We start from the raw sequence: 22,244 nt of genomic DNA on the forward strand, positions 1-22,244 counted from the left end.
CATGAGGACAAACCTCCATGGAGCAGGTGGCCAAGGGGGCAGAAGTTCACCCCCCCCCAGTCCTGGAGGCCGTAAGTCCAAGGTGAAGGCTGACATGAGCGTCTGGGGCATTTGGATTTGGGGACTGTGTTAGGGCTGCATCCCGGGGGGGCCTGGCCCCCACGCTGCAGGGCTCCTGTCCTTCATGCCTCTTGAAGTCCGCCCCAGCATTTGCAGACTGAGCTGAGGTCCCTGCGGCCCGCACACGAGCAGGCACGTGGGCCTCTAACTCCCGAGTATTTGCTCAAATGCCCACGAAACCTTTATTCTTAAAATTAATTATATATCATGGTTTAAAGTTAATCTCGCCTCCATTTTTTTCTTTCTTTGCTTGCATGGTCTTGCTTTGTGTTTCACGCTGCACGTGGCTGTCAGGCTTGTGGCTCATGCAGAAGCTGAAGAAGTCGGGGTCGCTGCTGCAGCTGGCCTTCAGGGACAACGCGGACCTGCGCAAGTGCTTCCTCTACCAGCTCAGCCAGAAGACAGGTGACTGCCCGCGCGGCCCTCGCGCCTGGGCCTGGGTGGGCGCTGGGCCACGGCTGCCCTGGGCTTCCTTGGAGGGTTGTGCTGGAGGGCCGGCGTGCACAACCTCTGCAGTGCATTGGGAGGCCAACGGCTACCCAAGACCACGCGGGAGCCTCTCCCCAGCCCCCCGAGGGTGAAGGATCACAGATGAGAGACTAGGCGTGTGCCGGGGGGTCGCCACACCCAGGAGCTGTAGCCTCTGCCTCCTGCCGGTCCTTTCCTCCCTGTGCTGCTGGGCCTGCTCACGGCTTCTCCCCGAGTTGCACACCCTCCTACAAACTTGCTGGTCCCAGTGTCACTTTTTGGCAGGAGGCCACTCGCTCGCCTCCACCCACCCTGCGCAGAGAGGGGCAGGGGCCCTGCCTGCTTCAGGGGTGTGAACGGCAGCGATGCCCATGTCCAGTAAGGGAGCAGAAGAGCTGACAGAGCAAGCTGGCCAGGCCCAGGCCAGGCGCGGTTCCCATCTCCCTGCAGTCCCAGGCCCGGCGTGCCAAAGCTGTGGGCCTCCCTGCACGCAGCTGCATGGCCACGGGCTGGGGTAGAGCCCAGGCTCGCTCCCCCCTTCCACCTGCATCTCTGCGTGTCCGGCTGCACCTCTCAGGCTCACCCCCATGAAGAGTGAGGGGTGCGGGACTGGGCAGAGGAGGAGATGGCCTGCAGTGAGGTCCCCACAGAGATCTCAGTGACCCCCTCCCCAGGGCAGGTGGGCGGTGGGGCACCCGCAGGGCTGTCCAGAGGGAGAGCAGGGCTTCACCTCACATCCCTACCCCACCTGTCCTAGACTGGCCTGTCCCCAGGGCGTGGTCTTGGGGTCTCGGATGAGGGGGTCCACTGCCTTGGAGATGTCCCTTGAAAGGGGTCATTGGGCTGCGAGAGAGGACCCGGAGCCCCTGCTGGGCCTGAGGCGGAAGGATGCGCCTCCTGAGGTTACATTTAGAGGCTCCCTCTGCTTGGGCATGGATGAGACAGGAGGGATGTGACTTTCTCGCAGCAGGTTACACAGTGTGACAATAGCCAAAGGTTAAGGAGCTGGAGGGGCTCAAACAGGAGGAACAAAATACTGGATCTACTTCCTTAGGGCTCTTTAAAATACCTGCAGCTCTGAGGCTTTGTGGTCACTTCTGTGAGGCTTACTCTCCACCAGGCGTCTCCTTGGCATTCATGCCCTGAGAACAAGCCTCCCTCTCCCCTTTGCGGTGCAAAGCCCCGGGGCAGCAGGTCCTTTCCTCAGCCTCTCAGCCCAGGCCAGTCTGCAATGACCCGATCGCTCGGTCCCCGAGTCCACAGAGCACGGAGGGAGGCCGCAGCTGACCCACCCGCTGTTGCAGGGCTGCAGTATTTCAAGAATGTCGTGCTGGTGGCGTCCCCCCAGGACCGATACGTGCCATTCCACTCCGCCAGGATCGAGATGTGCAAGACGGCCCTCAAAGACCGGCACGCGGGTGAGCCCCCTGGGGCCCCTTGGGTGTCTTTTCTCATCTACAGGCATCACTGCTGCAGGAGGTCTCACTCCACAGGAACTCCACCTGCTCCTCACTGTCCCTCCCAGACCAGGCACCCTGTCTGGGCCCCAAAAGGCCAGCGAGGAGGGGAGAACAGGGTCCTTTTGCACAACACCCCTGACTTGAAGGGGGTGTCATGTCTGCCTCCCAGCCACCTGGACAGGACTGGGGGAGGCGCAGAGACATACGTCTGTTACTTTTCTGTCTCTCTGCAGCTTTGAAAAGCCAGAGGAAACAGTCGTTATGCTGAGCTGCTGCTCCTTGCACAGCTTTGGGTCATACCTGCGTGACGCGGGACTATGCCTGTCATATGCTCAATGCCAATATCTGGGCCTGGGGCTCAGAAGTGAGATGTTCAGCAGGTCCCTGCTCTCAGAGTAGCAGGGCCAACGCTCCCCAGGACCTTGGCAGGTCTGAGGTGGGCTGTGGCTTGGGGTGTAAGTTTCAACATCAGTGTGTGTAGCCTTGGGGAGCAGCCCACGTAGCACCCACTACATGACACAGGGGCACACAGACACAACCACCATCACCCCCTTCACCACCACCACCATCACCACAGTGGCATCACCTTCAGCACCACCATCATCACCTCCACCATCACCATCACCATCATCACCATCATCATCATCACCTCCACCACCATCACCATCATCACCTCAACTACCACCATCATCACCTCCATCACCATCATCACCATCACCTCAACTACCACCATCATCACCTCCATCACCATCATCACCTCCTCCACCATCATCATCACCACCATCATCACTACCACCCACATTACCACCACCATCATCACCTCCACCATCACCATCACCATCATCACCATCACCATCACCATCATCATCATCACCTCCACCACCATCACCATCATCACCTCAACTACCACCATCATCACCTCCATCACCATCATCACCTCCTCCACTATCACCATCACCATCATCACCACCACCATCATCACTACCACCCACATTACCACCACCATCATCACCTCCACCATCACCATCGCCTCCACCACCACCATCACCATCATCACCATCATCATCATCACCTCCACCACCATCACCATCATCACCTCAACTACCATCATCATCACCTCCATCACCATCATCACCTCCTCCACCATCATCATCACCACCATCACCACCACCATCATCACTACCACCCACATTACCACCACCACCATCATCTCTGTGACCACCATCATCACCACCACCACCATCCCCATCACTGTCACCACCACCACTATCTCCCTCACCCCCATCATCACCTCCACCATCATCAATGCCATCATTATCATCATCATCACTGTTACCTTCACCGCCACCACCATCACCATCATCACTACCACCCCTACCATCACCTCCCTCACCATTATCTCCATCACCATTGTCACCATCACTGTCACCAGCTCTACCACCATCACCCTCAATAACAGCAGTGGTCGTTTCCAACTTGACTAGACAAGAGAACTCTGATTTTATTTGTTTGTTTCAGAACATCGAGGGGAGGTTGAAGACTGGTGCCTGGGGGTCTGCCCAGGAGCAGCCACACCTGGCATCTGTGTCTGGACTCTGTTTGAGGTGACCCTGTGTTCTTCCTCCTCTGCAGGGCCGGTTTATGCAGAAATGATCAACAACCTTCTCCGCCCGCTGGTGGAGGCCAAGGGCTGCACGTTGATCCGACACAACGTGTTCCACTCCTTGCCCAGCACGGCCAACACCCTGATCGGGCGCGCCGCCCACATCGCAGTGCTGGACTCAGAACTGTTTCTAGAGAAGTTCTTCCTGGTGGCAGGACTCAACTACTTCAAGTAGTGCTCTGAGGGCATGGGCCTCGGGGAGCTCGCCAGAAATGCCTAAGACCCGTGGAGGCTTTAGCTGGGACATCCTTTTGTAGGCGTCTGCCCTTCCAGACTGGGGCTCTCAGAGGAAGGGTGGAGGGCGGGTGGGGCTGACATTCCAGGTGCTTTCATTTTGGAGATCTGGGAAGGCTGAACCAGTAGTGTGAAGGACAACAGATTCTGCCTGACCCTGTCTAGCCACCTGGAGTCTCATTTGAGATGCTTTCTAGGAAAAAGATGAAAAAATAAACAGACCCTTGCAGCGGTGAGCCCACCTTTTGAACCACCCTTGGCTCATGGGGAGTGTCCAGTTTAACTAGATTTGTTCAGTCTGTTACTAGCTCATAGCTTTATCATTTTTGATCCAATTAAGTGCACACAAGCATTTCAGAACTCAGGTTAATCTCTGTGCAGAAGTGGGACATATCTATGTAAATATGACCCTTACTAGAGTCTCATGTGCCACTGGAGACCATGTGATGTCCATTCTCTCACCCCCTCCTCATGTTCGCTCCCCGAGGGGCAAAGGAATGCTTTATAAACTCCAACTTCAGTTCATAACAGCAGTGGGTGGGGTTTTGAAGTTAGGGGGGTGCAGGTGATGTTCTGGCAAATGCAAGTTTGTTACAAAGAAGAGTAACTTGGGGACCCTGGGAGCTCCTAGTTCCTCCTGCTTCTCCAGACTTTTCTATGCATAGCCCTGGTTCCACAAATTGTTTCTGTGATGGCTTCAACCTTTCTGTCGTAGGGAAAATCAACTTAAACTAAACCTTAAACTAAAGGGGGGGCATGGAGATTAATGCGCGCATGTGGATGCTCCTGCTGGTACACTTCCAAAGAAATGCTATGTTAGCATTTGATGCAATTGCAAAAAACTAAAACCATTTGCACGGTCAGCTGCTTCTCCTCTCTCAGGAAGGAGAAAGGCATCTAAATGGAGGGGTGCTGGATTAAAAACCTCAGGGGAGCTCTAAGAAGGGTGCTGGCTATCTTTCAATAGAAATGTCTTCTTGCCTTAGGAAAATAAAGGGCTAGGAAAGGTCACCCTTGTTCAGAAACTGACAGCAGGGGCAGAAGTGAGATCAGAGAGAACAGCTGGATCGGAGACCCAATGCAAGTTGTTGTTGGTAAGAGACTTAAGGGAGGTTTTGAAAATTACCAGGATGTCTAAGGTGGCCCCAGGGAGAATGTGCTCTGGGAGGAAGGAAGCCAAAAGAAGCGTCCAGCTGTGCTGGGAGCTGTGAACCAGGTCAGCCGGGGTGACTAACACAGGAGACTCCTCCTGAGGTGAGAACCCCGCTTCTGTACGAGACCCTCTGAAGGGCTGACGCTCATCTGGGACCAGACTCCCGCGCCTGGGCGGTGACTCGAGCTCATCAACACACCGGTGAGGAAGCCAAGCAAATCCACAGCTCATCTGGGAACTGTTTCCTTATATATTAACGTGACTTTGGAAAACAAAGGCTTCCCAAACATTTGCGATCCCAGCCAGAGAAGTAAGTCTAGGTCGCCAGCTCTGCAGGAGGGAAGACTTGTGCGTTTCCGAAATCCACAAGGGGAGGGGTTGAAGGTTCTGCAAAGGCAGACATGGTAGGTCTTTTCCGAACTTGCACTGTGTTCTTGTCTTAAAATGTTTGGGGTCAGGGAACCCCTGCTTAGCTCGCTGTGTATTTTGCATGTCTCACTGGACACAGCTCTGGCTGCCCGTGGGCAGCACCCACCTGCTCTGCTGCCCGGGAGGACCGGCCCCTGCTAGTGTGGCCTGTGATGACATGGCCCCTGCCTGGACGAGGGTCCGTGCTCACGCTGGGCCAGACGTTGATAGCACGTCTCTGCTTTGGCCAAAGGAGGAGCCCTGGGCCGCGGGGGAGGCCTCCTGTTCTGTGCTCCCAATCCCCATCAGGAAGTCGGTTGCCCCCGCTCAGTTTTCAGACCCCGTAGCCAGGCTGTGGGGTCTGGGAGAATCCAACCACCACGGTCCTTTCCAATAACCAGATGCCATTTTTAACTTCAATGTGCTGTCTGGACATGGTGAGAACTAATGGCAATAAACGTCCAGCTACTCATGCACCTCTCTTTTCTAGGGGTGCTCAGCTGTCTCTGTAAACCCTCTCTGGTCTCCGAGCATCATGACTGTGTAGAAAGAACATCTCTATATTGTAAATAAGAGTGTCTAGTATTGCGTGTCATGCCTCATTTGAAAAGGCTTTTCTATGTCTCTTTCTATCGAAGTACAGATATCTAATATATATACATATATACATAAAATTACATATATAATATATAATGCTAAACAGGGACATTCTGTATTGATTATAAAAATTATAAACACAACGTCTGCCAAGATAATGGTCTAGTATGTCTTCATTCTCAGCATAAGTTGCGATTTTTTGTTTTTAAGATTTGTTATGTGTTGCAGGGCTAATTAGAAATAAAAATGACTAATATTGAGATTAACTGGAATCCGGTGTACACAAGCCAAATACATCCAGAGAAGCGGAAGTGAGCCTAGAGTTACCTTGGGGCAAAATGAATACCTCCATGTCGGTACCACAGTTGGACTCTGTGGACCTGGGCACCAGCTGGGGAGAGGAGGGTCCTTGACAGTTTTGGGGGCCCCCACAGAAGTCTGTGCCCGATGGAAGCCCGTGGAATGCACAAGGAACACAGGAGGACCCGGCCTTGTTGCGTGGTGATGCAATGATGACTTCGAGGAGGCACGGGCAGGCGCAAGGAGGTCATGGGAGGCCAGACTTCCGTGGCTGGAGAAGGCTGGGAAGGGAATCTGGAAAGTGAGGCTGGAAAATGGAGATTTACCATGTATGCTCTGTCATCACCAAGGACCCTGTCCATCCGCCCACCCACCCATCCGCCCACCCACCCATGCACCCATCCAGAGGGTCTCTTGAGCATGAGGGATGCAGGGGAAGATTCAGTAGCTCACAGCGAGTGGGGAACACGATCAATCAATGGGAAGTCAAACCACAGGCACCGGGGAAGTGTTAGGGCTCAGAGGGGGCTCAGAGGGGTTATGCCACCTACGCTGTGAATGAGATGGGTATATGGGCTCTCAAGTCACGGGGCAAGGCCGGTTGCCTCATCTAGATGACAGATGTGACACCTGTGCCTTGAGAGGTAACGAAAGGCATCATCTGGACCCATGCCTGTGTGGGGGTGGTGATTTAGAACTTGGGGGGCTTAACTTAGGTATGTTCTGCAGCACGAGGTTAGCTATAGGGTCTCTGTGATGAATAAATGGTCTGCACGGCCTCCTCGTGGCTCCTCTATGATGACTTGAGGGCAGTTACCTTGTTTGAAACTTCAGGCTTGATTTTCTACTCTTCAGAACATTCCTGGAGCCTCCAGACTGGAGTTTTGGGGCTCAATTCAGGGCATGATTGGGTGATCTAAGTAATAAAACTATTTCTTGTGTGGGGTTTGCTGTCAGCGGCTGTTAAGCTGGAGTTGAGCACCGCGTGAAACTTGATGCCCAGGTGAGAACAATATTCATGAAAGGTGTTTGGAAGCTTAAAACCTGTAAATGTCACCCCGAATCTTTTATTGCTTGAACGGAAAAGACACCTTGAAATGTCTTCATTAATTAACATGAAGGAAGGTCAAACTTCTTGTATGTGGCAAAGTCGCTGCTGCTTCCTTCCAGCTCCGAGAAAGGCCTGGAAGCTGCCTCCTTCCATGTCCCTGCGCCGCCTCCGGCTTCCGCTGGCCCCGCACTGTCTCTGTGTGTAGGAAAGTCTGTGATTCTGCTACTTGCGTAATTTCCCATCACTCCTGAATGCACTGATTTTCAGAAGCCCTGAGCAGCCCCCAGCGCCTGGTAGTGTGAGTGCAATGGCCAGGCTTTGATGCCTCTGGCCTCTGCAGCCTTGAATGCAGGAGGTGCTTGGGAGTGTGGGTGCAGGGCACGCGGGCCTGATGGTGACACCTGGGGTGTGGCGTGGGCCTGCGTGAGTGGGCACAGCTGAGCCTGGAGGCGGAGGCTTTAAGGGCGGCGTCACACAGGCTACGGCAGAAGAAGTGAGCACAAGAGAATGTCAGAGAGAGCCCAGAGTAAGGATTTGGCGGGGTCCAGGAGGCCAACCAGCCTCCTGGCCCCCCTAACTGCCCTGCACCTGGCGCCTCACTACAAATGGTGCAGAAAGGTCAGTAAAACCCTGAAAATGACGCTGAGGGCTCCGGGGCTCTCTGTTACCTGCCTGCTGAAAGGAATGGGTAGAGCTCCTGCCCTGGGCCTGTTGGCACCACAGCCTCAAGTCAAGCCACACTGCTGGTCTCCCCTCAGCCCCATCAAGGTCCCGAAGCTGAAACCTGTCCAGGTAGGTCCCCCGCCCATCAGCCCAGGCAGCTGGAGCCAGGCTGTGGGGCAGCTACTGAGGCGCCTCTTCCCATGAGCGGCAGAGACTCCCTGGGGGCCCTTGGCCTTGAAGGGTGCACCCCGCGTCCTGGCTGTGGTGGGAGGGGACCCTGTTGGTCTCGCCCTGCTGCCTCCCTGAAGCGCGAATGAAGGTGTTGGGCTTTCTACGCCTCTGGCCTCTGTGGCCATCACCTGAGGCCTGATCTTGTCTACGCAGAAGGCGTGTGGGTGAGGGGGGCGGGCCTGACTGTGGAATCTGAGCACGGGGGTGTGTGCGTGTGCAAGTGTGCACACCTGCGCCGGAGGGAGGGGAGAAAGGGCGGCGTCACCTGGGGAGGGGAGCAAACTGCTGTCTCCCTTATCCACGCCCAGGGCGCCAGGATCCTTCAAATCGCTAGAACCGTCAAGAACTGATCCGGCCTGGGACGGCAGCAAAAAACACCCTTTTGGCTCCCTTAGTCTATTTTTTTGAATACTAACTTTCACCTAAGCACAGACGTTAGTGCTCAGAACTCCACGCGGCTGCGTAAACATCATTTCCATCTTGTCAACAAAGACAGTGACTGTCAGCGCCACTCACCAGCGCACACGGGGAAGCGCGTGAGGAGGCCGGGCCGGGCCTCGGGGTCCGAATCAGCCTCTGCTGCTGTCACAACGAGCTGGAGGGTCGTGGGTCTCGGGCAGGCAGCGGGGAGGGGCTGTGAGTCTCAGGAAACTCAGGGGCTGAGGCAGAGGTCGGGGCGCTCTGCGGGAGAGCCCGTCCGCGGAAGCCGGGTGCTTCCTGCCAGTTTCAGGCACCAGCAGGACAGACGCGGCAGCTCCGGTCTCAGCAGTGGAGGTTTGCAGCCTTTGCCCTCGATCAGTTCCTGACCCTGGCACCCCGGGGTGCAGACACTCTAGCCTGGACAGGGCACCCAAAGCCAAGAAGACTGGGGATCCCTCTCCCCCCAGCTCCCCCTGGGGCCCCAGATTTAACCCTGGTTAGGCCAAGTTGCTGGCGTTTCTTAGCCACACCCCAGGCAGACACTGGGGGTTCCTGCTCCCACCGGCCCCCGCTGGAGTGTGGCAGGGGCACCCAGGCCTGAGGCCCTCCCAGCTCGCTCCCAGGTGGCTGGATGGGCAAGTCCAGAAAACTGGGAGCTACTGTGAGGGAGGGGCGAGGAGCAAGGCTTACAAAACAGTCCCCCCACATCAGAAGGAGGCAGAGACACGCAGGCCTGGCCCACATTCCTGCTCCCTGAGCCGTCAGGAGGGGGCTCCCCATCTGCCAGCCCCAGCGGAACCAGGCAAATCCCCATGACCTCGCTGGCCTGTAGCCACATTTCTAAGCTGAAGGCCACAGCAGCTCTTCAAGGGGATGACACACAACCTTGGGCCCCTAAGTGGCTTAATCTACCCATCCAGGGTGACCCCAGGTTAAAAGATAAAAAAGGAAAATAAATCTGAACTGGGCTATTAAAGATTTTACACTGCAGGGCAATCTGCAGAATTGGGTTGGTCACATCCCTAAATAAACAGACGCCCAAACAGACCCCTTGGGGAGGGGTGAATCGTCAGCCCAGCACCTCGTGCATTTACCTCCACTGCTGCGTGTGAGCACTGACGCTCTATTAGCTTAGCAAGTTCCAGTCACACTCTGCAATATATTTTTTTAAATATTTATTTATGCATATAAGAATCGGGGTACAGGCCAGAGGTGTGGGGGAAGAGAGGATTCGCCAGAGACAGAGTGGGGAGCAAAACAGGCGGATCCACTGAAATGCACTGCTGAGGGGAGCAGAGGGGAAACAGGAGAGGTCTGCCGTGCCATGTGGGTAGCTCCCTGGCTGGGGATGGAACTCAGGCTGAGGTGGCTGCCCATAGCTTCATAGAGCTGCGACTTAACCCCTTGCGCCCCCAGGGAGGCCCCACATTGTGCATCTTATCAATAGTAGGTCCTGCCATTTTGCAGCAATCCTTGCTTCCCAGGTTAGCCATCCCGAGTGGCTAAAATACACCGTGCAGAAGAGTCGCCGTCTGGATGCACCCATGCTGTTGCAAATGGCGGGATTTCCTTCTCCTTTTTAGGCTGAATAACGTCCCATTGTAAACACACGCCTCGCCTTCTCCTTGTCCACTCGCCCTTCGCGGGACACTTCTGTGTGTCCTCAAACCCCACGCGGCGGCGGCCGTGGGAAGCCAGGACGCGGCTGCCTTCCCGGGGACAGACGCAGCGGGGCTGCCAGGCCGCAGGAGACTTCTGGCTTTAATTTCCTGAGATACCTCCAGGTAGCTTCGCAGCTTGCTGCGGCAGTGTGCAATCTCGGCAAGAGCAGAGTTCCCTTGCCCCGCCTCCTCGCAACACTTGTCACCTTATCTTTGGGATTCCAGCTTTCTAACACGCCGTGGCGATAGCTCAGTGTGGCTTTAATTTACATTTCTCTAATGACGAGTGAGCCGAGCGCATTCCGCGTCCCGTGTGTCTTCCCCGGAGACACGTCTGCTCAGGCCCTTTGTGCCTCTCTGATCAGGGATTTGAAAACTGCAATCGGAATATGGACTGCATAACAGCTGGGGTCTTGTCTGCGTTGTGCATCTATGAGCTGAGACTTTTACAGCACGGCGTTCCCTCAGAATGCGTTCTCGAAGAGACCTCAAGAGGAGACTAAGCCCCCTCACTTCTCATCCAAGCCAATGACTCCTGCATTGCACGCGAGCCTCTGCCAATACACCTGTGTCCACAGGGCAGGCTGACCGCCTCCCCTCGCCTGGCCTTTAAGGCTCCGGGCCGGGGCTCAGGATGCAGGGGCCCTCTGTCTACACACGGAGAGCACAGGCCCCTTCTGAGTCCCGGGTCCACTTGTTTAGAGTCCTTTGGCGTGATGCCTGCCGAAGCTGGAAATTAAACCGATTCAAAGCACAACAACCACCCAAAGCTAACAATTCTCTAATGATTTTTCTTCTTACAAAACGCTGTCACAGCAATAAAATGGTCAAGCCTAATAAACACATTGTTAATCCCACATTTTGCATTAATAGCAAATCAATCACCCCCAGCCCTTATTAAATAAATGTTAAGCAAATATTTACAGACTGCTGGAAGAGCGCCAAGGCGGCATCCCTGCTCCGCTGCTAGGGGGAGCCCGCGCTGTCTCCCCTGACTGCCCCCCCACACCCCCTGCGGAATGGTCCCAGCACAGCCCCCATCCTAATCCTGGGGCTACTTAATTAGCTGCTTCGCCTTTAGCACAGTGGTGCCCGGATTTTCTGGAAGATAAGACTCACCTGGAGTGATTGTTGAGCACCGTTGTTTCTGGCCTTCGTCAGTATCCCACATGAACTGCGGCTTCGTCTCCATCACGCAGCTGGGCTCAATGGCAAGGTCCTTTTCCCAAGCTGAGGGCCTCTGAGCCCAAGTGTACATTCATAGCCTCGGGGACATTGGAAAAATAAAAGCCTTGTGTCCGCCCACACCTCACTCAATTCAACTAGAATCTCTGGGTAGAGCCTAAGAAATGGATGTTTCAGAATCTCCATGACTGGTCCAGCGAGCCGCCTGGCGTGGGAGTCCCTCTGTCTGACACTGATTTAGTTCTCAGTCTGATGGGGCACTTTACTGATATCCACTCACTCAGCCACTGACCCATCCACACACACACCCACCCATCCATCTACCCCATCCACCCACCCAACATCCATCCTTCCATCCATCCATCCATCCATCCATCCATCCATCCATCCATCCATCCATCCACCCATCCATCTATCCACCCATCAACCCATCTATCTAAAGCGCTCTGGAGTCAGGCAGCTACCAAAGTCCAGCTGGAGACCCTAGACCAGCAGATAACGCTCTGCTTCTGTTGTCTCATGTCCACTTCAAGAACAAAGACACTCACCTACATCAGTAGCTTACTGTGAGGGCCGTGAGATATAAAAACCTGTGGGTGATCATGAACACCCGCAAACATCAGTTGGCTCGCTCCGCGAGGCTTGGGGAGGGATTGATGTTTTTCTGGACAGGGGGAGGTGCAGGGTAAATGAAAATTATCGGGTTTTTCCACCCTCCCGCCACTAGCATTCATGATGGATCCCTGAGGTCCTCCGTGTGCCTGCTGGCGGGCACCTGGAGTAGGGTGTGGACGTGCATAGGTGGGTGCACCTGGGCTGGGAGACTGGGTTTATAAGGGCGGCATCACGGGGATGCCAGTAGAGTGGAGAACAGCAGAACGGAACCAGGAGAACAAGAAGTGGCAGCAGAGACCACGAGAGAACTCCAGGGAGCCCAGAAAAAGTGAAGAGCCTCCGGGGGCCCTGCCTGCCGTGTGCCTGGGAGCTGCGCTACATGTAAGAAGCTCAATAAAAGCCACCAAGGGCTCCAGGACTCTCCTTTACCCGTCTGCCCGGATCTTGGAGAAACTGCTCTGTGCCTGCTGGTGCTACAGGGGGTAACGGGGCAGAGCTGGCATCCCGGCCTCTTGCTTGGTCTGCCTAGGACAGAGGGGCTGGGGGTCGAGGCGGAAGCTGCTATGGAGAGAGGCATGAGGACAGGCATGAGCCCAGGGGGCCAGGATGCATTTCCCACCAGCCAGTTCTTCCAGCATCGGGCCTGGTGGGCTAAGAGCAGCGCCAGCCCCTCGGAGCATGCCGGGACACAGCACGAAGACCACAGCCGGCAGCTGCCCGCAGAGCCTGTCCATGCCAGGTGAGGGCAGCTGAGTTGACCTGCTTGCAGGTTCATGCTGCCCTCCCTTCCTGAGCCCTTCGGTGGACAGGGGCTGGGCTGAGGTGGGGGGCAGCGGGTTGGACACAGGAGAGGAGCCAGCTGAATTCAGCTCAGTGGGGTTGGCACTCAGCGGCCTCCTGTGTACTGAGCACAGTGTCAGGCCCCGAAGTCAGTCTCAGGGTGTAAAGACAAGCTGGCTCCCCTCCCCTGGGGCCCCTCTAACCATGCTTGAGAAAAGCACTCAGGGAAGTCACTCTGGTGACGGGGAGGTGGCTGGGGGTCTCTGATTAGGCCTCAGACTATAGACGGGTGCCTCGCGACCCCAGCACCCCTGCCATTTGGGATGAGGTTGTCCTGTCACGCGAGGGGCCAGCTTCTCAGTGCAGGATGCCAGCAGCACTCTGTTCACATGACAGTTACCCCAGTTGTGACAACCCGCTCAGGGCTGGGGACCCACCCTGGGCTGGGGGTACTGGAATCTGGTGAGATTAATTCTAGAGGAGACTGGGCTTTGCCTAGAGCGTGTGTTTCATCCCGATGGGCACATCTGGGAGGGCAGGTCTAAGAGGGTGATGTGATGCGGGCTCGTAGGGGGCGCCCCAGAGTCTGGTGGTGGCTGGAAGGGGCAGGTGTGAAGAGGTGGAAGAGCAAGTGAGGACTCCACTCCACACTCAAAAGAGCCGGGTCACAGCGCTCACATGTCCCCGCTCTCCGGAGGCACAGTGAGCTCCGGGGAGGTTACAAGGCCGGCCCCAGGCAGTGGGGCTTAGAGGGTGAAGCACAGTGACCGGAGCGTCTGCTGACCTCCTGGGTATCTGGTCAGGTGCCAGGGACACGAGCAGATCCCGCCAGCCTGAGTGGCCCAGCATGTGCTCAAAGGCCATGATGTCTCCTGGGCTTATTTTTGCACGTAGGTTGACAGAACAAGATCTTGTGGGATGGTTCAGGGGGAACACGGCTCGCTCCCAAAGCCCCTTCGGTGTCCCCCGGCACCTGCAGAACAGATGCCGACAGAGTGGAAGAGGTTGGGAGGGAGATGAAGAATTATTTATTTTCCAAATGTCTCTGTAGGCGGCGCGTGCGGCTAAGGAGCTAATGAGGCACAGATTGAAAATGGGCAAAGGCTCTTGTAGAGAATCCAGGGCGATGGTACCCGGAGGCGCCGTGAGGAAACTCCTCTAATTGCAATTTTTAGTTATTATCCACATGGTCCCCATCCTTCAGGGGGCTCTGCCAGAGAACGCTGCTTAGTCGCTGCCCCCTCCAGGTCTCCACAAACCAGGAGGTTTGGAGCAATCACAACTCAGGACCGAGGATAAACCTGCTTGTCTTTAGAATGTCAGTGTCGCTCTGGAATATTCATGTACAAATAGTTTTAGAGTGAAGAATAAACGGAGCAGGCTCTGGTGATGATGACGTCTGTTATATGCTTATTTCACCTGTTGGGGTCCGCCGGGCGCCCCAGAGAGTGTTGCAATGAGCATGAGAGGAGCAAATCCACGGCAGCTCCCTTCTCTGGGGAGCAGCTCTTCCCACAGCTCTGCCCCGCTCGCCTGTCTCAGGTGAGGTATTAGTTCTGTTCTGCCTCCTTGCAGGGGCCGGTCAGAGCAAGCTGCTGGAGGTGACCGTGGCTGGGAAAGAACAACGCATAGCGGCAAGAGACCGTAGTTAATGCAGAATATCTGAACTCAAAATGACCAAAACATGGGGTTTATTTCATCCACATGGAAACTCCTTTGCGCCTTGCCTAAGCATTAGCAGGAAGGGAGCCTTCCCCCAGCACCTGCTGGCGCTGGAGCCCCTACAGGCCATGTCCCTGCATCTCTGCCAGCTCCGGACCTGAAGACACCCAAGAGCGAAAGCGAACATCTCCCCACGGAGGCTCTGGCTTTGCTGAACGCGGCAGCAGAACGGGGCAGGCGCGGGCGCCGTGAAGAGCTGGGCACTCAGCTTCTGAAACGCGCCTGGGGTTCTACCGCATGCGGGGAAATAAAGACTGACGATGGTCTTCAAAGTTCGACATAAAAGCCAAATCTTGTTTTTTTCAGCTGCTCTCTGCTGATTTGCTCCATGAAAAGGAAGCCCTGATTTTGCGCGAGGTGTGGGAAGCGAGGAGAGAGCCCTGCTTGGGGGCACCAGCCCTCCGGCGCTGGGTGACACGTGGTTAATGGGATCGGGAAGTCACGGTTCCCGGTACAAACGCCAGGGGTGTTGGTCAGCTGAGACTCAAAGTTTACCAATGACATTTTCCAAAAGGAGCATAATTCTCCACCTGGGTCTCTTCCCTCTCCGTCCTGGATGGTAGGCAGTAACTAAAAGATGGAACTGGTCCTCTCCCCCTGCCCCTGGGATGCGCCACCTCATCGACCTGGCCCAGGTGGGCGTTGCCGCCAGGCCATGCAGTGACTCATCCAGGTCACAGGCCTCAGTGAATGAAGAGAGGCTCCTCACCTTGAGTCTGCCGGAGCCCAGGCTTCCCCCTGCAGAGGCCGACCTCAACGCTGCACCCTCCGTCCCCTCCCTGCTGCCTCCTGTGGGGCCTCAAGGCACACCCAGTCTGTCCTGTGGCTGCCCCTTCTCTCCTGCGACCCTGGCTTCTGTGGCTGAGCTTTGCCCATGTGACTTCTGTCCACTGTGATCCCGACCCACCGCTGCACCCGCCACTGTTAGGACTTGGCATTCAAACATCCTGGGCACTGGCGCTGTAGAACGAAGGTGGTGTCCCGCATATGGGATTAGGGAGTTTGGTGTGGGGCGTGGGGATTGGCCGAGCAGCCGGTGTCTATCTTGGATTTGAAATTCAACTACTAGGCAGTTAGTACTAAGTGGCATTTGCTGCTGAGTGGTTAAGACCCTGAATTCAGGAGTCAGCTCTCTGGATTGGGGTCCAAACTCTCCAATGGGCTCACAGTGTTTTGTGACTATTGGTGAGTTGATGCACAAAAGCATTTAGAAGAACAGAGGCCTGAGCAGAGCACTAGGTGCATCACTTAGCATGCGATTAGCCACCTCCTCCAGGAAGCCTTCCAGGCCATCCCTCCCCCCCCCACCCCCAGCCGGTTCCTGGTATTCTGCAAACACTCTCCTGGAAACGTGCTTGGCAGGTTGAATGGGCTTCCCCTTCTGTGAGTCAGCTGTGGACACCTTTCCGGGAGGGGCTTCTCTTCTTGAAGTATGGAAGGGTATTTGGGGTCTTTGTGTCTGGTCTAGCCCAGAGGAGCTGTCTTGTTTGCTGTATTTCTAGTATAGAAAGGAAATACAAATGCCAACAGGCATATGAAAAAATGTTCAACACCCTTATAATCAAAGACATGCGAATCAAAACCACACTGAGACACCACCTTACACCAGGGAGGATGGCACATAGCAAAAAAAAAAAAAAAAAAAAAAACCTAGCGGCAACAAATATTGGCGAGGATGTGGTGAAAAAGGAACTCTCCTGCGCTGCTGGTGGGAGTGCAAACTGGTCCAACCTCTATGGAGAGCTGTGTGGAGGGTCCTCAGTCTACTAAACATGGAGCTGCCGTACGGCCTGGCAATTCCACTCCTAGGGATCTACCCAAAGGCCAGGAAAAGACTGATTCAATAGCACACCTGCACCCCTATGTTTACTGCAGCACTATTTACAATGGGTAAAACCTGGAAACAACCCAAATGCCCAACGATCAAGAAGGTGTGGTCCATATACACAATGGGGTATCACTTGGCAATCAAAAAAGATAAACTTGCGCCATTTGTAGCAACATGGATGGAGCTAGAAGGAATGATGCTCAGTGAAATAAGCCAGAAGGAGAAAGAAAAATATCAAAATATCGGATAGTTTCATTTATAGGAGGAATATGGGGGAACAAATAAGACATCATGGAAAAAATAGTAACAATCAAAGCACAACAAAATAGAACAGAACCAGACAGACGATGATAAACCAGAGACATCCTGCAGGAGAGGGGAGGGAGCGGATGAGAGGGAGGGAGGGCGGAGCACAGGGGACTGTGGGATGGTGCCCGGGTGCACTGGTGGGGGAAAGTCTCTGGGGGCTGCACCTGAGGGGGAAAAGCAAACATTGCTCACAAATGAACAATGATGTGAAAAATACATCAACAAGAAGGGAGGCTCTCGGGTGCCCAGCAGATGGTGCTGTGGGTCCACACTGCAGCCTGCGCGAGCCGGGGGAAGGCATGAGAGAGGGACCCTGAGCCCAGGGCCAGCCGGTTTGTCCACGCCGCGGCTCAGGCCTGGGGCTTGACCATGGTTCCTTTCCACACGTCAGAGCAAACCCACAAAGGCCTGGCGAGAAGGCTGCTCAGTGCAGCGGCAGTCCCCCTGTTCGTGTGAGCTCACTTCGTGCAGCTGTGGATGCCCGGCCTGGCCGCTGCCTTTGGACGCCCGGCCTGGCCACCGCCTTGCAGAGCAGGAGCTGCCGTTTCTGTTTCATAGGGAGCAAATCGAGGTGGCTCCTGGTGAAGGCTCCAGAACACTGACTGCCACGACCCTGCCTTGTGACGATCAGATCAGTCGCAGCTCCTCCAAGCCCAGCCTGGGCCCTGGTGATGGCCACAGGTGCCAGGGGTGGGGGGGCGTGGAGGGGGCATGTGGACAGCACCCTAAAGTGAGGTCACGGTCCTCAGGGACCTGGACATGAGCTCCTCTGGGACACTGCGAGTCCATCCGCCACAGCAGCTCAGCGTGGGGATGGCAGGTGTTTGGAGAAATTTACGTTCAATTTCCTTTTGCCTTATTAGAGCCCAAAGGGACACATTTCCCTCTCAATTATGGGAAATTATGGGGCTCAGACAAATGCATTAAGTGGGGAGATACTCCCCTTAGCTCGGCTCCGCAGGTCTTGGTGCAGCCACCTCCGGCTCGGGACAAGGCGGGCTCGTCAGTCTAGGGGGACGTAGGCACGACTGTGTCCAGGACAACAGTCACCCTCAGCTCCTGTCTTCCCAGAATGCCCGCCTCAGGCCTCCGAGGACCCCTCCCCACACCTGTCACCTGTCCTGGGAGCCGGCAGTGACAGCCCATCCACGCCGGTGTTCTGGGAGCTTCCCCATCTGCAGAGTCCACCACGGTGCTCCTTCACGTCTCCCGCGGACAGTCTAGGTCCTCCCAGAGGCGCAGCCCCGCCTCGTCTCTGTGTCTTGGCTCCGGTTAGGTTAGAAACTCTCGGAAGCCAGAGAGCTCAGCCTTTGCTTTCCTGCTCGTCCCCGGGGAGCCCCGTGCTAACTGCATTCATCCGGCTGACCTTTGGTAAATAGTGAGTGACTCAAATTAAATGGAGGGACAGCCTCCTCCAGACGCCATTCCAGAACCTACCACAGTGTGTGCTGTGAACTTGCGTCCACACTTCCAGGGACTCAGCGTGGGTTTGAGAAGGGTGAATGTGGGGGCTCAGCTTACTCATGGGGGTTCAGCTTGCTCATCCTGTGTGAGCAAGGGAACTCGAGCCCCGAGGCCTGGCACCCAAACACTTAGGTCCGTGGGGCCCCGAGTCTTTGTCATCTCAGCTTGACTCCACTGAAGCTGGAGGCGGTGTCTCCGAGGGACACTCCGTGCAGATACACTGGGGCGTGCTTTAGTCTATTCAAGGTGTGACCAGGGGTCTGTGAACCCCAGCCTGTCCCCTCTTCCTATTCACATTGCCGTAGTGTAGGGGAGTGAAAATGATATCAGGCTTTTCTGCCCTCGCACCATCAGGATGGATGACGGAACCTTGGGGTCCTGAGCGATGCCTGCTGGCGGCACCTGGAGCGGGGTGTGGGCCTAGGCAGATGGGATTCACCTGGGCTGAGACTGGGCGTTTAAGGGCGGCGTCACGGGGACGCCAGCAGACTCAAAGAAGCAGAAAGCAGAACCACGAGAGAAGCAGAGAGAACGCGAGAGAAGGCCGGGCAGCCCAAGGGAAGACTTGCGGGGGGGCTGGGAGCCTGCTGGGATTATTCGGAAGCACAGACAGAGGTGACCGGCTTCTCAATAACACTCTAAGGACTGGCTTGGGGGTTTTCAGAAGAGGGACATCAGCGTAGAGTGTTCCACGAATCTAGAACATTTAGTCCATTGAGAGCCGTTTCATCTGTGCCATTAAATGCAATTTGGGCTGGTGGGTGGGGTCGGGGCAGGCACCCAGCTCCCGGCACTCAGGAGCGCCCTGCACACACACCTCCCACCCCCGGAGGACACCAGACCTAGTGCAGGGAAACTAACCAGTCAGGCTCTTGCGCTGCGAGCCTGAGAACATCACCCGCAGCCTGATGGTGTTAACGCAGAAGGCGCTTGGGGGCGCGGGGCCCGAGGGCCTGACTGTGGACACCTGGAGCACGCACAGGTGTGCACACCTGAGCCTGGAGGTCAGGGCTGTAAGGGGGGTGTCCGTCAGAGACAGAGGACGGCTCCGGGGGGACTGTGACTGCAGGAGAGGAGAGCCCCGAGGCGGCGCCAGAGAGAGCCCAGAGAAGGTGCAAAGATTGGTGGGGACTGGTGGGCTCGGTTGCCCGCCTGCCTCCCGGCCCCCTGCCCGGCCCATACCTGCCGCCTTGCCTGCCAGGCCCCGCTTTAATTCTGACTCCCTGTGAGACGGTGGACTTGGAGCCCCTCGGGGAGCCGCGGGTCGGCCCTGAGAGATGAAGCAGGGGAAAGCCGGAGAAAATGAGGGGGAAGAGCAGGGTGGCAGATGGCACCTAGACTAACTCGGAGGCAGCCGGACAGGGGTTGGCCCCTGTAACGGCAGGACTGGACACAGAGCAGGTTTTCTGATCCAGCAGACCGGGTAAAGGAGGAGTCAGAGTCCTCAGTGGTTTTTTGCAGGTCTTTTATTGGGGTTCACCAGCATATGGCAGGCAGGGGTGCTGGCTGGGAGGCTGGCAGACCTCCCAGCCCCCAGCAAGTCTTCATTTTATCTGGGCTCTCCGGCCTTGTCTCAGCTTCTGCTTCTCTGGCTTCTCTCTCGGCTTCTGCCGGTGTCCCCGTGATGTCACCCTTAAAAGCCCAGTCTCAGCCCAGGTGAATCCCATCTACCTAGGCCCACACCCTCCTCCAGGTGCCGCCATCAGGCATGCATTCAGAACCGCAAGGATCCATCATCTATCCTGATGGCGGGAGGGCAGAAAAGCCTGACATTTTTCCTTACCCTACAGCCCCCCGATGCCGGAGACACAGGCTGTGTCCCGACCGGCGCACCATCGGGGAGGCGAGCGTGGGCAGCTGGGCTGAGAGTCGGTGTCCTGCTGTACCCCGATCCAGCAGCGACGGACGGGGGACAGGGGCAGTCTCTCAGCTCTGCCCAGAGGGGTGGAGAGGGCCTAACGTCCTACTGGCAGCTGAGCCTGTGTCCCCCCAGGCTGGGGCTGCGCAGGGCCGTGTGCTTGTCTGCCCCGTGGTGAGCCCAGGATCCCCCACTGCCCGCTTCACAGCAGTGCCAGGGAGGCGCCAGGGAGGAGCTCAAGGGACAGTAGAGAGGGGCAGCGTGCCTGCCCCGGGGCTCGTTCCGGGCAGCCTGCCTCCAAGTCCTCTCGTCCCCTCTCCCCTGATGAGCGGGAGCCCTTGTCGGAAAGGCTCAGCCTTCTCCTGCCTCAGGAAACCCGTTTGGGACAGGAACATAATGCTCAGTGGAGGGGGATGCCCCACTCATAAATGAAGCCATCCTTGTGGGCAATTGGCAACACCCTTTGGCTGGGGCGCCTTTTGTTCCCTCGGGTCTAGTCAGTAATCATGGTGATGATTGAAAAGATAATTACTGCTTAAGTTCCTATTTTAGTTTGTGCTGGCCTGGAGTTCCTAGCTATTCATCCAACATATCAGGGGAAATTATTCAAATCTTATTCAGTTTATTCAAAGCTGCCTGAGGCATAGCTCCTGGCAGCATTTACCTGGGAGGGAGGTGGTGGTAATGAGGACAATGGCTGGCCCTGGGCTTGGTCAGGAAGCCGGGACCCTGAGACCTGCGCTTTATCGCTGCACCTGCCACCACCTACGGCCGACTCCTTACGCCACTGATAGAAACAATTGCAAAACCAAATTACGGGGGGCGGAGCACAGAGAGATGGAGGGAGAGAGAAAACAAAACTGGACAAAATCTTCCGTCAAAACGAGCTCATAAATCCCATGATAAATCAGGTTGACATAATCAGCAATCAGATTGCCACGCTGGCCAAGGGTGTTGAAGATGTCCCGAGTTAAATAAGGCATGGCATCCATTAAAAAGAGGAAAAGATGCAAAAGCAGGCAGAACTGACTTGCATAGATAGAAAACACACATAATTCTAGAAGGAAAAGACAGAAGTCAAATAATCCTTAAGGGGATTTAGACTTTTGCATGGACAATATATATTCTGATTGCTAATTTCAAATGTTCCTGTGCTGGAGCCTTTGGGATGTTGATCAAATGACAGTACAGGGCGGCGGCCTGCACTGCAGCCACGCGGGGCCTAGAGGGTGCCCTCCTCCATGTGAGGAGCCCACGTGGGGCGTGGAGGGAGCCTTGTCTTTGTTTATGCAGCAGGTATGCCAAGAAAGGTAGGTTATTTTATTTTATTTTTAAAGATTTATTTATTTATGCATACAAGAGCTGGGGTACAGGCAGAGGTGCAGGGTTTGAGAGGATTCAACAGAGACAGAGCGGGGAGCAGAACAGGCAGACTGATGAAATACACTGCTGAGGGGAGCAGCGGGCGAGACAGGAGAGGTCTGTTGCGCCATGTGGGTTGCTCCCTGGCCGGCCGGGGATCGAACTCATGCTGCTGTGTAGTGCGTTACTTCACCCCTTGCACCACCAGGGAGGCCTGAAAGGTAGTTTTAAACATTCCACTTTCAAGGCAAGAGAAATCACTTTTCATTACATCTCTATATTGATTTGTGTTGTTATTAAAGCTGATACTCAAAATATTTGACAAATAAATATTGTTCGACTTTTATAAAACCTACCCATGCCCTTCTTCATTGGCTCACTGGAGGCTTGGTATTATTTTGTTTATTAATGTCTTTTGTCTAATAAAACTCATAACCTTTGGGAAATTATGTACTGAAAATACCAGGACGTGTCTGCCTTTTAATTTAGGTTGCTTTCTTTTCATAGAAAACATTTTAAACCTTTATATATTTAAATCTGTCCATTCTTCTTTTGTGGATTTTTTTTTCTCTTCTAGGAATTATAAAGCCAATTCTTTCTCCAGAGATTTGGCAAATTTTCAATTCTATTTTCTTTATTTTTCTATGAATACTGTTTAGAATGTTACCTCTGATTATTGAGGGATTTATTTA

At 55.2% G+C, this 22,244-nt stretch overlaps 1 protein-coding gene across 4 annotated transcripts in view; it reads left to right on the forward strand.

Moving 5' to 3' along the window:
* Positions 1–6,248, forward strand: part of FAM135B (family with sequence similarity 135 member B) — a 162,232-nt gene extending 155,984 nt beyond the window's left edge. For all 4 annotated transcript variants that reach the window (XM_054691958.1, XM_054691959.1, XM_037500808.2 and 1 more), the window contains exons 18-20: positions 415–525; positions 1,893–2,006; positions 3,681–6,248. In XM_054691958.1, coding sequence (XP_054547933.1) covers positions 415–525; positions 1,893–2,006; positions 3,681–3,886 — 431 coding nt within the window. In that variant the 3' untranslated portion in view covers positions 3,887–6,248. The remainder of the gene's footprint in view (positions 1–414; positions 526–1,892; positions 2,007–3,680) is intronic.
* The last annotated feature ends 15,996 nt before the right edge of the window (positions 6,249–22,244 follow it).

The sequence above is a fragment of the Talpa occidentalis genome, unplaced genomic scaffold (genome assembly GCF_014898055.3).
Source record: "Talpa occidentalis isolate TD23 unplaced genomic scaffold, MPIMG_talOcc4v2.1, whole genome shotgun sequence".
Lineage (NCBI taxonomy): Eukaryota > Metazoa > Chordata > Mammalia > Eulipotyphla > Talpidae > Talpa > Talpa occidentalis.